The following is a 14,079-nucleotide window of genomic DNA, read 5'->3' as shown; positions in this document are numbered from 1 at the left end:
AAAATGCTTATTACTAACATCTTACAGAGAACCAGTGTTCCTTGAACACATATGATCAGGAGAACTCTGGCCTACAGACAGCAGAGAAAGGCCAGAGTCCTGGGAAAGCAGATTTGGTCTCAGAGATCTGGTGTGAAGGGGACATGATTTTTCAAAAAAGAAAATGAAAGTTAGGATGATTGAGGGTTTTAGTCTGGCCTGTCAGGTTAATAAAGAAAATCCCCCTGCTTCCAGATGGGGGCTCCGAACCTTGGTGTACATTTGTGATCTTGCCAAAGAAAAGGTATCTGGCCTTTCTCCCAGTGGAGCTATGTCTTCTGATGTAAACAGAAACAGTTTCCCAGAACAAGTTCAGTTTTGAACAGTTCAGCCGTGGCCTCACACCAGTTCCTCCCTGCCTTGGGTGCTCCAAATACCAGTGAATCAGTTCTCCAGTGGCACCCTGCTCTGTGGTGGTGCAGCACACGGAGCCCAGGGAAAATTCCCAGCCACGTCCTCTTCTCCGGGAGCCTGAGGCCATCCATCGTTTGCCACTGAATCACTGCTGATCTCTTAAAAGATCATTTCTGCAGCTAATCCTTTCTAGCTTTTCCTCTGCCTCCACCCCGAGGTCTGGAGTACCTACCCCGACCTTTTCTTTTCCTTCCAGTCTGAGGGCTCAATTAACAGGAACGTTTTCGGGTTTAGTGCCTTCTGATTCAACACCCTGGGTTGAGAGCTAAAAATACCTTCTTTCCAGCTGATCTGTCCTAATCACAATAGCACCAACCCTTTAAATAGCTTTTCTGTGCCAGAGTAGACATTTGACAGATGGCGCTAACACTCTGAAGGCTACAGGAAGTCTCAGGCTTAAAGTACTGACCAGCCTAGCATTGAGCTTTTACTTCTGCTCTTGCATTTCTTCTAGAGAAGAAAGAAGAAAAGAAACCCTCTTACTAAGCCTCAGTAATTTATCAGTTCTTAATAGAAAGGTGTATATGATAGTGTGCTTATGCTGTGTCACTAGTGGTGTGAATACTGGAAAATACTGGTTCAGAAAAGGCACCGAATTGTATGGGTCTCCTTGCTTCCTGGCACTGGTCATATCTGGGACCACTTTATTAAGTACATAAGAAATAGCTGCATCTCCAGCCATATCCAGAAAAGAATCTTTCGGGCAAGTGGTTTGCAAACCTATTTTTCAAATTAAGTGCTTGTTTTGCTTTGAAAAACTCAGAGACATGTTACATCTGTATTTTCTAGTTAGGCTCTCTAATAAGGCACAGATATTTCTTCAGGCACAGGGACTAGGTGAGGGTGAGTTCTGTTTCTTTGTTTGGTCATGGTTCTCCCCATTTCCTAAATACAAGTGCATTGCTAGTCAGTACTTAAATACAATTTGGTTGTTCAAATGATTTTTTTAAAAAGGTGTTCTTTTTAGCAGGCACAGTGGTTTGCAACTTGCTAATGACTGTGTCCCACAGCTGGGTCCCATGTGCAGGTTCCCCCTTCCCGCTCTCCGAGTACCTTCTTCACTCTTAGGCCTGCTGGAGGAGGTGCGCCCTTAAGCTAAAGTAGGAAGATGAAGGAGGGAAGACCACATTCCCATCTTCTAAGATTTTAGGCCTCAGACCCAAAGCCAGATTTGAGGTAGGAGACAAGTGAACCCAGAGAAATATCTTAATGCATGTGTAACCGTATTTGACTGTCTTTTAATAGAAACTCTTGTCCTGTAGGGCAGATCTCAGTGTCTTGACATTACATTCTCATTCTCCAAGTCTCACAGCTATAAGATTCCATCGTATTTCCCCAGGAGTTCAGATATGTTTAAAAAACAAACATACACAAAGAACTGTGACATTTTGTCAAGAAGTCTGTCCCAGTCTGGCTGGGAAGCTTCTTTACATTGGCTCCCATTGCCATTGTTTCTGTTTTGTTTTTTTCTGATTTGGCTGTGCAGCATCTTCATTGCTGTGTGTAGGCTTCTCTGGTTGTGGCAGGCAGGAAATACTCCTCATGGCATTGCATGGGCCGTTCTTGCGATGGCTTCTCTTGTGGAGCACAGACTCTGGGGCGTGCATGGGCTTCACTAGTTGCTGCACATGGGCTCCGTAGTTGTGGCTCACAGGTTCGAGAGCGTGGTCTCGGTAGTTGTGGCGCACAGGCTTAGTTACTTTGCAGCATGTGGAATCCTTCCAGAGCAGGGATTGAACCCGTGTTCCCTGAATTGGCAAGCAGATTCTTATCCACTCTGCCACCAGGGAAGTCCCATTGCCATTCTTAGTGAGTTCACTTAACAGAGTCTGGTTATCCTACCACCTTCAAGCCCTCCAGCTCAAACCTACAATCGAAGGTTTATAAAAATTGACTCACAGAGACTTCCCTGGCCATCCAGTGGTTAAGACTCCACACTTCCAGTGCAGGGGTGTGGGTTCAGTCCCTGGTCAGGGAACTAAGATCTCACAGGCTGTGTGATGCAGCCAGAAAAATTGACTCACACATAGTTAAGTTATAGAACCCTCTTCCCTCCATGCAGTATTCTGATAGAAATCACGCTAACAGCCATTCAGTAGGAGTAGAGCCAGGTTCCTAACCAGAATGCTTCCAAACACATTAAAGTTACATCCATTCAACTTGCTTACTCCGTCTGGCTGTTGGCCATGTTTTTTAATTCTGGAGTGGGTGAGTGTGTGTGTGTGTTTGGGTGCTTCCATTTCTTAGCCTGTCATCTCTTTTTTAGCCTATCACCACTTACTTAGCCTGTCACCTCTTACTTAAAACCATGACATATCTGTAGGCATCTGGGCCTTGCTCTATATATTGTCTAGAACATGTGCCTGTGCAGCACTGTAGAACTTAAACAAAAGATCCTGTCCTGTGTATTTTCTGTTTCCTTGGAAATGGGCAAGAGCCTTGAAACTTGGGAATGCCTTTTACAACTTAAAGCAATCCTCCTCATGTTAAAGACAGTCCTGTCAAAAGATGTAAGCCAAACTCCAGCTGGTGATGTTGCCTAGCAACTCAGTCTGAGCTGCGAGAGCCTTTCATTGTGGGAACCAAGGTGACAGCCAGAACTGCCTGACCCCCTAGAAGGTGATGAAAAAGTATATTGAGGCTCCCTCCTCCTTTAGTCTTGTGCGTAACGACGTTGAGATAAACGTTTTGGCTTCTCAAAGAGAACCCATTCTTGAGTTATAACTACTCTGCTTGGTGTTAGTGGAAACTGGAAATAAAAGGAGGGAAATTAAGCCATAACTAAGCGTGATGCAGTTGTTTAATGGATGGGCTTTAGTACCTCCCGCCCTGAGTGCTTGCTGGGATGAATGTGGAAGAGAGGCATCAGGGCAAGAATTACCTCCAAAATTAGACCACATCTAAATAGATGTTTTTTACACTCACAAACATAGAAAGCAAAATTATGGTTATCAAAGGGGAAAAGGGAAGGAGGAGAGATAAATTAGGAGTATGGGATTAACAGATACATCAGTTCAGTTCAGTTCAGTCACTCAGTCGTGTCCAACTCTTTGCGACCCCATGGACTGCGGCACTCCAGGCTTCCCTGTCCATCACCAACTGCCAGAGCTTGCTCAAACTCATGTCCATCGAGTCAGTGATGCCATCCAGCTGTCTCTTCCTCTGTCATCCCCTTTTCCTCCCACCTTCAATCTTTCCCAGCATCAGGGTCTTTACAAATGAGTCAACTCAGGTGGCCACAGTATTAGAGTTTCAGCTTCAGCTCTTCCAGTGAATATTCAGGACTGATCTCCTTTAGGATGGACTGTTTGGATCTCCTTGCAGTCTGAGGGACTCTCAAGAGTCTTCTCTAACACCACAGTTCAAAAGCATCAATTCGTTGGTGCTCAGCTTTCTTTATAGTCCAACTCTCACATCCATACATGTGATACATACTACTATATATAAAACAGATAAAAAGGATTTAATGTATAGCACAGGGAACTATATTCAATATCTTAGAATAACCTATCATGGGAAAGAATAAAAAGTACACACACATACACATACACACACACACACACACACATATATATATGTTTATAAGTATCTGAATCATTTTGCTGAACACCTGAAACACAGTTTTGTAAATCAACTGCACTTCAGATAACAAACAGATGTGAGGTTTTCCTGGCAGACTTTTTTTTTTTTTGGCAGCCTAACAGCTTATGGCTGACCAGGGATTGAACCTGGGCCACAGCAGTGAAAGCTCCAAATCCTAACCACTAGACCGCCAAAGAACTCCCCAGAGAAAGTTGGCTTTGTTTGTTTGTTTTAATTGAAGTGTAGTTGATTTAAATACTGTATTAGTTTCTGCTACACAACAAAGTGATTCAGTTGTGTGTGTATATATGCGCGCACACACACGTTTTTGCATTTTTTCCACCATGGTTTATCACAGGATATTGAGTATAGCTCGCTGTACTCTACAGTAGGTCCTTGTTGTCTACCCATTCTGTCTACCCATTCTGTATACATCCACTAACCCAAACCTCCCACTCCATTCCTCCCCCTACCTACCTCGCCCATGGCAACCACAGATCTGTTCTGTGTGTCTGTGAATCTGTTTCTGCTTCATAGGTAAGTTCATTTGTGTCATATGTTGGATTCCACACGTATGTCACTTAGGATATAATACGGTATTTATCTTCCTGACTTACTTCACTTCGTATGATCAGCTTTAGTTCCCTCTGTGTTGTGGCAGATAGCATTGCTCTGCTCTTGTTTATGGCTGAGTAGTCATTCCATTGTATATATGTACCACATCTTCTTTGTCCATTCATCTATAGATGGACATTTAGGTTGTTTGCCGATCTTGGCTATTGTGGATAGCACTGCTATGGACATAGGAATGCATGTATCTTTTTTAATTATAATTTCGTCTGGATATTTGTCCAGAAGTAGGATTGCTGGATCATATGGTAATTCTGTTTTTAGTTTTTTGAGGAACCTCCATATTGTTTTCCATAGTAGCTACACCAATTTACATTCCCAACAGCGTAGGAGAGTTTTCTTTTCTCCACATCCTCTCCAGCATTTGTTATTTGTAGACTTTTAAATAATGGCTGTTCTGACTAGTGTGAGGTGGTGCCTCATTCTAGTTTTGATTTGCATTGATCTGTTATCACTGTCTGTCAGTGAGGTTGAGCATCTTTTCATGTGTCTGTTGGCCGTTTGTATTTCTTTGGGGAAATGTCTAAAATAATGTTTTAACGCCCATGGTATTATGCACACATTGGCATCTCCAACACCTGAGTCAGAGGCTTATTCACAAGTATTGATGGCAGGCACTCATTGTGTCCCAGATACTGTGAGAAGCACAGTGACGAAAAACTCTAGGATCCCTGTGCTCAGAGGGTTTACCGTCTAGGAGAATAGAGAGACCGTCCATCACAGCAGCCTTCTCCCATAGAGTATGACTGGTTTTTATTTGGAGAGAATTTAGTTCCTGAGTAATTTAGTTCTTATTAGAAACAAATGTAATAAACTATCAACAAAGAAATGGTGTTTATCACCTCTGTTCTTAAAGTTTCTCTTTCTCTGGTGCTGCAGCATCTCATGTTAGCAGTCAGAGAACAGGGAGAGAGAAATGACCTTTAATTCTAGAATGTCATGTCTCTGGTGCTGTACGTAGTCACAAGGAAGACCCCAAACACCAACCTGTTCTTCTCCTGTGTTGATGACTACAAAGGCCTCCATTCTAACCAGAAATGGCAGTCGAGGTTACAGGCCTTGGAATAATCATCTTTGCACAACTTCAGTCTTTCTCAAAAACTTTTGTTCAGGGACTTTGTTTCGTTATTAATTTGGGGTATGATAGTCCCCAGAAGCTTAAGAAATCATTTGCCTGCTTTAAAAAACAAAAACAAAAACACCTAAACGTCAAGGTTAACAAATTTGATTTGCAGGATTTCTGCAACTGGCACTTTTCTGATCCTGGCACGTGAGGCCAGAGTGGCTCGTGGTAGAGTAGTAGTGACTTGGGAAATATTGTTGTAGATTCAGTTGTCAGTCTTTGTATCCCTGTGGATCTGGGACCAATGTTCCAGAAGTGAACCCCAACATGGCAGTCAGACATTCACCCATTTCTGTCTCTGTCCACTTCAGTGCATTTTTACCTGTCTAGCTCCTAGTAATAGTTTAAGGGTACCAATGGCTTAGACCCTCCATAAGCTCCACAGGTAGTTCTCACACACTGGTGCCTAGTCGCGCCTTATTCCGTTTTCTGGCCTGGAACGTGGTGCACAGGCACTTGGAGAGCTTCCTCACACTTGGCTCTGGTGGGGGAAGGGCTTTCTGAAATGTGCACATATGCATGTGACGGTGCTTATCAGGGGCTAATTGAGCGAACGTGGCTCATGGCATCCTTGTTGGGTATTTTAACTGAAGGTGTTGCATTTTGAATCTGTGTTTCTAGACACTGTTTCCAGCAAGCTGCAAAACAACAATGTTTATACTATTGCCAAGAGGAATGTGGAAGGGCAGGACATGCTGTACCAATCCCTGAAGCTCACTAACGGCATTTGGATTTTGGCCGAGCTACGTATCCAACCAGGAAACCCCAATTACACGGTAAGGCCTTTTTTAGAATGGGTGAGATGGGTTCATGGAGGGAGGTAAGAGCCCTTTCATTCTTTTTCTTAGCATTTTTTAATTGGCCAGGAAAGACCTGGTAGAGTTGCTGCACTTCCCAGATATCCAAAACAAGCAGTCAAAAAAGTCCCCAGTTGCATTCTTAGAAGACCTTGTTCTGCCCCCATTCACCAGGAAGGGGCCTCTGGCGACTGGAGTACCTTAGACTCCTCCAGGTATATACAGAGCTGCTCACAGAGCCTACAGCTTCATCAGTGTTGGTTAATGCTCATCTAGCGTATCTGTGCATGTGGTACTGTAGCAGGCCACTAAGAGGATTGTTTCCATAGCTCATTTCAAGCTCCTTCCTGCTTTTGGACGTAAGGATGTCAAAATCCCTGTACATATGAGCCTCTTTAGTGATAACTGTATGTCCTAAATGCTTGTTGAAAAATAAAGGCAAAATGGGACACGTCTTTTATAGCCTGAAAGGGAACTTTAGAAAACTTCTTCAGTGCCACGCTGGACTAAAATTGAAATCCTGGCCTTATTTTTAGGGGAGGAGTCAGTTGCTTTGTTAATCTGCACAGCCGTAATACCCTGGGCACTGGCCATTTGTTTACTATTGTAAAATACCGTCTCCCAGTAAGATGCTTGTCATCTGCATTTTGTAAAGTATAAGAAAACCCCCTTGGGACAGGGGAAATATCATACTCTTCTGTTATGTTCAAGGCTTTTGTGCACTGTTTTGAAAGAGGGGAAAGGAAAGTGATGAGAAAAGTAAGGTTCAATAATTGAATAACTGATAAAGCTTTATATTCAGTAGATTAAGTGAGCTTTTTGGCCATTTAGCCGAGAAAAGTCTGTGACTCCATTCCTTAGTTTGAAGGCAAGCATGTGTTCATTAGCATATATCAAGGAAGTAGTACCACCCTATACTGAAAATTCTTGGTTTCCTCTTGAAATAAGCTGGACAAGTGTGTGTGTGTGAGTGATACTACGTCCCAGCTAACTAGATTGTTTTGCCCAAGCATTTGTGAGCTGAGAAACTTCAGGCTTCTCCCATAAACTGTGCACTCCTCCCACCCACCTCCGCCACCGCCAGTCCTTTGTCTTTTTTTGTAGGAAACTGTCCTGTCATTTTCCTTGAGTTCCCCAAGAAAGGGAAAGCCCTGTCTGGTCTTCTGGAGGGACAGGTTTTTACTGTAAAATCAGGTCTTGTAAAATAACTCCATTTACTTCCCTAGAAATTTTCTGAAAGTATGTGTATTTGTGTGTGTGTGTTTTTGTTTTTTATCATTCATTATTTAATTGCAGTATTCCATCTCAGGTAGATTAGAGTAGCGTGATTACCCCTAGATTGCAGATAAGGAAACCAAGGTTCAGAATAATTAATAACTTATTCAGGATCACAGAAGTTGTTGGTAGGTAAGTTGTGCTAAGAATTCACATATCTGAACACTTGCTAACTGTCTTCTTTGTGTTCATTAAGGATAGTGAGAATTTTGACAAAGACCTTTTAGTAGTCGCATAGTTGATTTAAAATGTTTAAAACCTTTTTATTTGGAGCTAATTTAAGACTCACGTGAAGTTTTAAAACTGGTACATAGAGTTCCCATATATCTTGCACTGAATTTTCCTTATTGAGAACGTCTTACACCCATAGTACAGTTCTCCAGTTTTTACATGATTATTTTTAGTTTATTTGGTTAAGGCGTGTACAGTACTATGAAATCTTACCACATTTGTGATAATCACCACCATGATCAGGAACAGAACTGTTCTGTCACCATGGAAAACCTCCTCCTTGCTATCTCTTTATAGTTACAGACTCACCCCATGCCTAACCCATGGGAATCACTGATATGTTTGTTTCCCATTACTATAATTTTGTCATTTTGAGAGGGTTGTTAAATTCAGTTCCTATCCTTTTCAGACTTTTTTTCCCACTTAGCATAATACCCTTGACATCTGTCTTAAGTCATTGCATATATTAATAATTTGGTGTTTGGTTGTTTTTTTTTTTTTTTGATGACCAAGTAGTAGTACCACTGCTGCTGCTACTGCTAAGTCACTTCAGTCGTGTCCGACTCTGTGCGACCCCATAGATGGCAGCCCACCAGGCACCCCCATCCCTGGGATTCTCCAGGCAAGAACACTGGAGTGGGTTGCCATGTCCTTCTCCAAAGCATGAAAGTGAAAAGTGAAAATGAAGTCGTGTCCGACTCTTAGCAACCCCATGGACTGAAGCCTCCCAGGCTCCCCCGTCCATGGGATTTTCCACACAAGAGTACTGGAGTGGGGTGCCATCGCCTTCTCCAGAGTAGTAGTACACTACATGATAAATCACTTCCTTCATCCCCTTACTGTATGTCATTAAGAAGGTTTGTTTGTCCCAGGGGGAAGAGCCCTCATAATCTCCAAGTAGCTCTGTCTCACCTGGAAAGAGAACTTGTCCCAGGTGAAGAAGTATGTGTTCCCGGCCGTAAACCTGGAGTAGATGTTTAAGCCCTTGGCTTATTGCCTAGGCAAGGGAGGTGAGTCTAGGTGGGTGGCACTCCTCAGAGGCTGGTGGTAAAGATGTGGCACATAAGCAGGTTAGTGCTTTGAAAGCTAAAATCCTGGCAAGACCTCTCTTCCCATATGAAATGAGACCAGAGTCCTAAATCAGATTTTTTTTTTTCCCTAAATCAGATTTTTTAGCTTCTTTTTTTATGTACATTTTCTTCTTGCTTTCTTTAGGAATTAGCCAAAAAAAAATTTTTTTTTAATGTGTTCCAGCTTTTTTTTTTTTTTTTAATATATTCCAGCTTGTCTTAACTGTATTTGTTGGAAAGCAAGGAATGGATTTAACCCTAAACTTAACCTATTGTTAAAGGCTGGGGTATCTGGGGGAGGGAGGTGATAGAACAGTCCAGAGAAAGAGATTCTTCCTTCTCTTCTTACCCTCCCTCCCCTCCCTCTCCTCCCCCCTCCAAAGAGCAGCTCTAACTTTCTGTGTCTAGACTCCTGCCAATGCCCACCTTGGGCTTTTATTGAGGAAGACAACATTCTCTTATCACTAGTGAACCAGAAGTGGATCTCCCAACTGGTTGGAAGTTCCAGTACTGCTACAAAGATATGAAAAATACAGAGCTGTATTTGAGGGAGGAGGAACTACCCCCCTTTAGTCTGGGAGTTAACTCCCTTAGCTGTTCTTACTCTTTTTAGCTTCCTCTCCTCCTCCTCTTCTGAAGCCACATACTTTCCCATGAGAGCTGTCTACAACACTGAGAGTGGAGAGGCTGGAAGAGGGGCAGGAAGGCAGGGAGGGGCCTAGAGCTGCAACTCTGACCAAAGTAGGGGGATGTTTTCTATTTATATTTGTATTCTAAAATTAGTCATACATTTTGTTTTACGTGTATCAGAACTGTCTTCCTGATGTATGTCGAGCAGCAGTTCTGGAAATGCCTTAGAGAATGCATATTAAAGCTGTAAATTTTAAATAGAGCCTCTTGTGATGTTCTTTTTGTTTGGCTTGGTTTTGCATTTTTAAAATCTCACTCAGTTCGGAGGATGTGAGTTTTCTCAAGAAGTTTGGGGTTGACCAATCATCTTCCTGACATTTTTGCCAAAAATATTCTCACCTCTTTGAACTTAGTTAAATTGTTTAGTCTCTAATAAGACAGTAAAGAGGTAAGATAATGTAAAATCTTATGGTGATATATCATTAAAGACAGCTTTTGTTCATCTGCTTTAATAAACGAGCAATGATGTCAGTAATACAAAAAACAGGGATTAATTTTTTTGGTTCTTAATGCAATTTATATGCTTCTTTTGTTAACATTATTGTGAATCTGGTGAATTTGCCTAATCTGGTACGATTCAGGAGTCCGAATCTAGGTTTAAATTTTGCGCTTGTTGACCCACAATGTGAAAGTCTCAGTGTTTAGCATTGGAATCTTTTTACTATTTTAATTTGGTAATTGTTAGACTAGACAGAGGCGGTAATAGAGTGGTATGAGGAGTGTCTGACCAGCCTGGGTAAGAGGCAGAAGCTGAAAGAGAGCACTGTTGGCATGAATGGCACACACTCGGTAAATGTCTCTTTAGTGTTAATTAGTGTTAGTCGCTCAGTCGTGCTTGACTCTTTGCGACCCCATAGACTGCAGCCCACCAGACTCCTCTGTCCATGGGATTTTCCAGGCAAAGGATACTGGAGTGGGTTGTCCATTTCCTTCTCCAGGGGAGCCTCCCAACCCAGGGATCGAACCCGGGTCTCCTGCACTGCAGGCAGATTCTTTACCAGCTGAGCCACGAGGGAAGCCCGTGTTGGTCCTTAACTTTGTTTCCTAGCAGTGTATGCTCTCTTCTGTATAGTACTGGGAAGACTAGTTCCTTGGAGCTGTGCAGCTCCTGGTTTTATTTTACTTAGTTATCCATCCTCCTGAGTTGGGACTGAGATAACCGTCCTTGTGAAGACAGAAACTGGAACAGAGAGATGAAATGACCACCAAGTTACGGGTTTTAGCCCTTCCTTTTCACTTGGTTATAGTCCCTGTGACTCCTAGCAAAGCAAGAAAGCATCTGTCCCCTGCAGTGTTTCCTGTGAATTATTTCCTAACTTTGCAGACCCACGTACAATGTGGGTGGAAACACAGACAGCTTGACATTGATTAAATTGAAATTCTAAAGCCCACAGAACCTCCTATCAGCAGGGTCTCTTTGGCTGCTCAACGATAGAAACCCTTCTCCCCTTGTATCAGAAAGATCTTTCCTTGAACTGAACACTTGGATACCTTTTGAGCGAATGCCAGCCTCCGTGCTAATAATCTTCCTTCTCCTTTTCCTCCGCACAGCTGTCGCTGAAGTGTAGAGCTCCCGAGGTCTCCCAGTACATCTATCAGGTCTACGACAGCATTTTGAAAAACTAATAGACTGGTACGGTGCCCTCCCGCCACCCTGTGATCGGTGCAGGCCAAGAACTCTTTAACTGGAAGAAATTGTTATCGCCATGTAGAATCTGAACCTGAACACACTGAGGCTACCCGCCAGGGTAGTGACTAGTCTAACCTGTGCTAATGTTAGGGCACCGCCTGTTGGATAGCTTAGCTTCCTGTGACCGTCTGTAACCACTGCTTCAGTCGCTTCCCGCCTCGTGCCACCCGCTGCTCTCTGTCCTTACTTGTGGGCTTCTCCGTGCTGTCCTTACAGTGGCTGCAGTTTCGAGTGTAGTTTGATATTTTGTAATCGAGACCTCGTTTCAAAAGCAGAAAAAGACAAAAAAAATATTAAAGCAAGGAAAAGTGTCACTGAAACGTAAACTGCACTTTATTGTTTTATATTTTTGTACATAGGAGAAATTGAGGGAATAGTGTGTAACTGAGAGAAGTGTTAAGACAACCGCACAGTCCTGGAGGGAAGAGACACAGTTTGTTGCCACCCCGTGGCAGCCTTGTTCCTGATCACTTTCTTTTCTCTCCAAACTCCTTTTCCTATGATTCCTGCTGCCCTGTATTTTCATCTCCTTTGATGCGCTGCAGCTAGGAATGGTGGTCTTCCTTGAATGGTGCTGTAGGGCGTAGGAAATGGGGCCTTGAGGCACCCAGGCTGAGAAGAACTTATACAGTCCTTACCCCAGGTCGAATCCGAGAATGACACTGATGAAAAAATTTCAGGAATCAAACCCCACCCCACCCCCAATCTCCCACTCTGGGTTTAATTTAATCTCAGGTCCAGCTCACATCTAAAATGTTGGTTTCAGAGTTGCAACAGACTTACTTGAAATAATAACTCATCCAACCTTGTTTTTCTAAGAAGGAGAAAGATAAAAGACAAACAGGATGTTACCGCCTGAGGACTGTTGACTGTTCGGTAGCAGAGGTGGGGGGCTGGGTCTCCGAATCCCTGTCAGAGTTCTCACTGCACGACCCTCTCGTTGACTTTCTTTCCTCGATGCCTTTCTCTTACCTTTCTGGTGCCTGCTTCCTTATGGCTCTCCTCACACTCCACGCAGATTCTGGCGCTCCATTCATTGGCATCCGGTGGCGGCAGAGTCTCTATCCAGGGTCTTGAAGGTAAACCCTGATGCCAGAACGGAGGACCCTCAGTGCTGGAGGCCAGCAGGGCGGGTGTGGGGAGGAAGTGAGCTTCTGGTGCCACACAGTCATCCCTCGGCTCTCTGATGCTCGGCACTTGGGTTGCTTAGGCTCGCAGGCAGGTGAGATCACCTCAGAGGGCCAAGTTGTCCTTTTCTTCTCTCAAAAGATCGGGAAACATGAGAACCCCTGCCCCCCTGGACGCCTGGGGTGTGGCTGTCAAAGAGTGCTCTGTGCCCGGAACACCAGTCTGTCCAGCAGGGTTGTCTGTTTCACCTGTGGGAACTCCTGCTGCCCGGCACCGGGGATTCAGCGTCCATGACTGAGACTGCTTCTCAGATGCCCCCACTTGGGTCCAAGACCTCACGTGGGACTTGGCACTGAAAGTGAGTCCAAGAGGAGGAACCCTAGAAAACAGCGGAAACTACCCTGCAACTGTGTTGCAAGTGAAATGACCCTGACTCATACTACTTGGAAAGCTACCGGGAGCAGGTCCCCCAAAGCAGTTTCTTAAGCCTTGACACTCTCCATGAGAAGAATTCCTAGGGTGAGGGACAGGAACCCCTCAGGCACGTGAAGAACAGGAAGTGGCACAGGATGGTGGGTGGGGGTGGGTGCCAGGTGAGGTAGAAAAACAGGTGGGTGAAGCTCTGTGGTTGGGAGATTGCTCGTGGAGTCAGTGCGATGCGAGCTGTGAAGAAGGGCCCCACTCCACATGCAGTGTTCTCGCCTCAAATCAGACTGCCATTCCAGGCGGCAGAGCTTGTGGCAGGATAAGCAGACAAGACAGTGTCCCTCCGCCCCTGAAACCCAGCTTCTCAGCCTCCCCGGCAGCCATGGGCAACAGCTGGACTTAGCTGACCCGGCCTGTCTGCCAGCCCTCCGCTCCTTGGAGAGGCTCCCTCCCGGTTTGTCCCTGAGCAGCTGGAGAGGGATTCTGCTCCACAAGAAGGACCCCTCTCCTGAAGAGGCAGAGCCTGTCGCCTCCACCGCAGTGACCCTCGGGGCCCATTTGGAGCTTGGTCGAACGGGGGACGAGCGAAGGTTGCCCTGCAGTCCCCTGTCCGCCGCTGCAGCCTGTCTCTAACATCCCGGCGTCTCACGAAGGGCACGGCAAGCGCGCACACACACCCAGGACTCTTGCTGGTCAGAGATTGCCTGAGTGTCTGCCCTCGCCCGAGCCTGTTTTGTGTGTCTGCGTTGCGAACCTTGGGACTGGAGAGGAGGGGGAAGGGGGGTAAGTGTTGCCCTAAGAAAACTTACCATTCTTTTGTTGTTGGGATCTGTTCTGGGGGAGGGTGGAGGGCGGGGGAAGCTTGACTTTGTCTTCGTCAATAAACTCTCATTTACACAAAATGGAGTTTGTGCTGTGCACTTTGTTACCAGAACTGACACTGGAGGACAGAACACAGCGGGCCAGGGGAAGGGTGGGGTATTA

General features: G+C 44.7%; 1 protein-coding gene across 1 annotated transcript in view; it reads left to right on the top strand.

Moving 5' to 3' along the window:
• Positions 1 to 13,868, top strand: part of AP2B1 (adaptor related protein complex 2 subunit beta 1) — a 110,191-nt gene extending 96,323 nt beyond the window's left edge. The window contains exons 21-22 of the mRNA XM_052657030.1: positions 6,410 to 6,564; positions 11,403 to 13,868. Of these exons, the coding sequence (XP_052512990.1) occupies positions 6,410 to 6,564; positions 11,403 to 11,477 (230 nt within the window). The 3' untranslated portion in view covers positions 11,478 to 13,868. The remainder of the gene's footprint in view (positions 1 to 6,409; positions 6,565 to 11,402) is intronic.
• Positions 13,869 to 14,079: the final 211 nt, after the last annotated feature.

The sequence above is a fragment of the Budorcas taxicolor genome, chromosome 19 (genome assembly GCF_023091745.1).
Source record: "Budorcas taxicolor isolate Tak-1 chromosome 19, Takin1.1, whole genome shotgun sequence".
Lineage (NCBI taxonomy): Eukaryota > Metazoa > Chordata > Mammalia > Artiodactyla > Bovidae > Budorcas > Budorcas taxicolor.
Note: the sequence above shows the minus strand (reverse complement) of the source record. Positions and strands in the feature narration are given on the sequence as shown.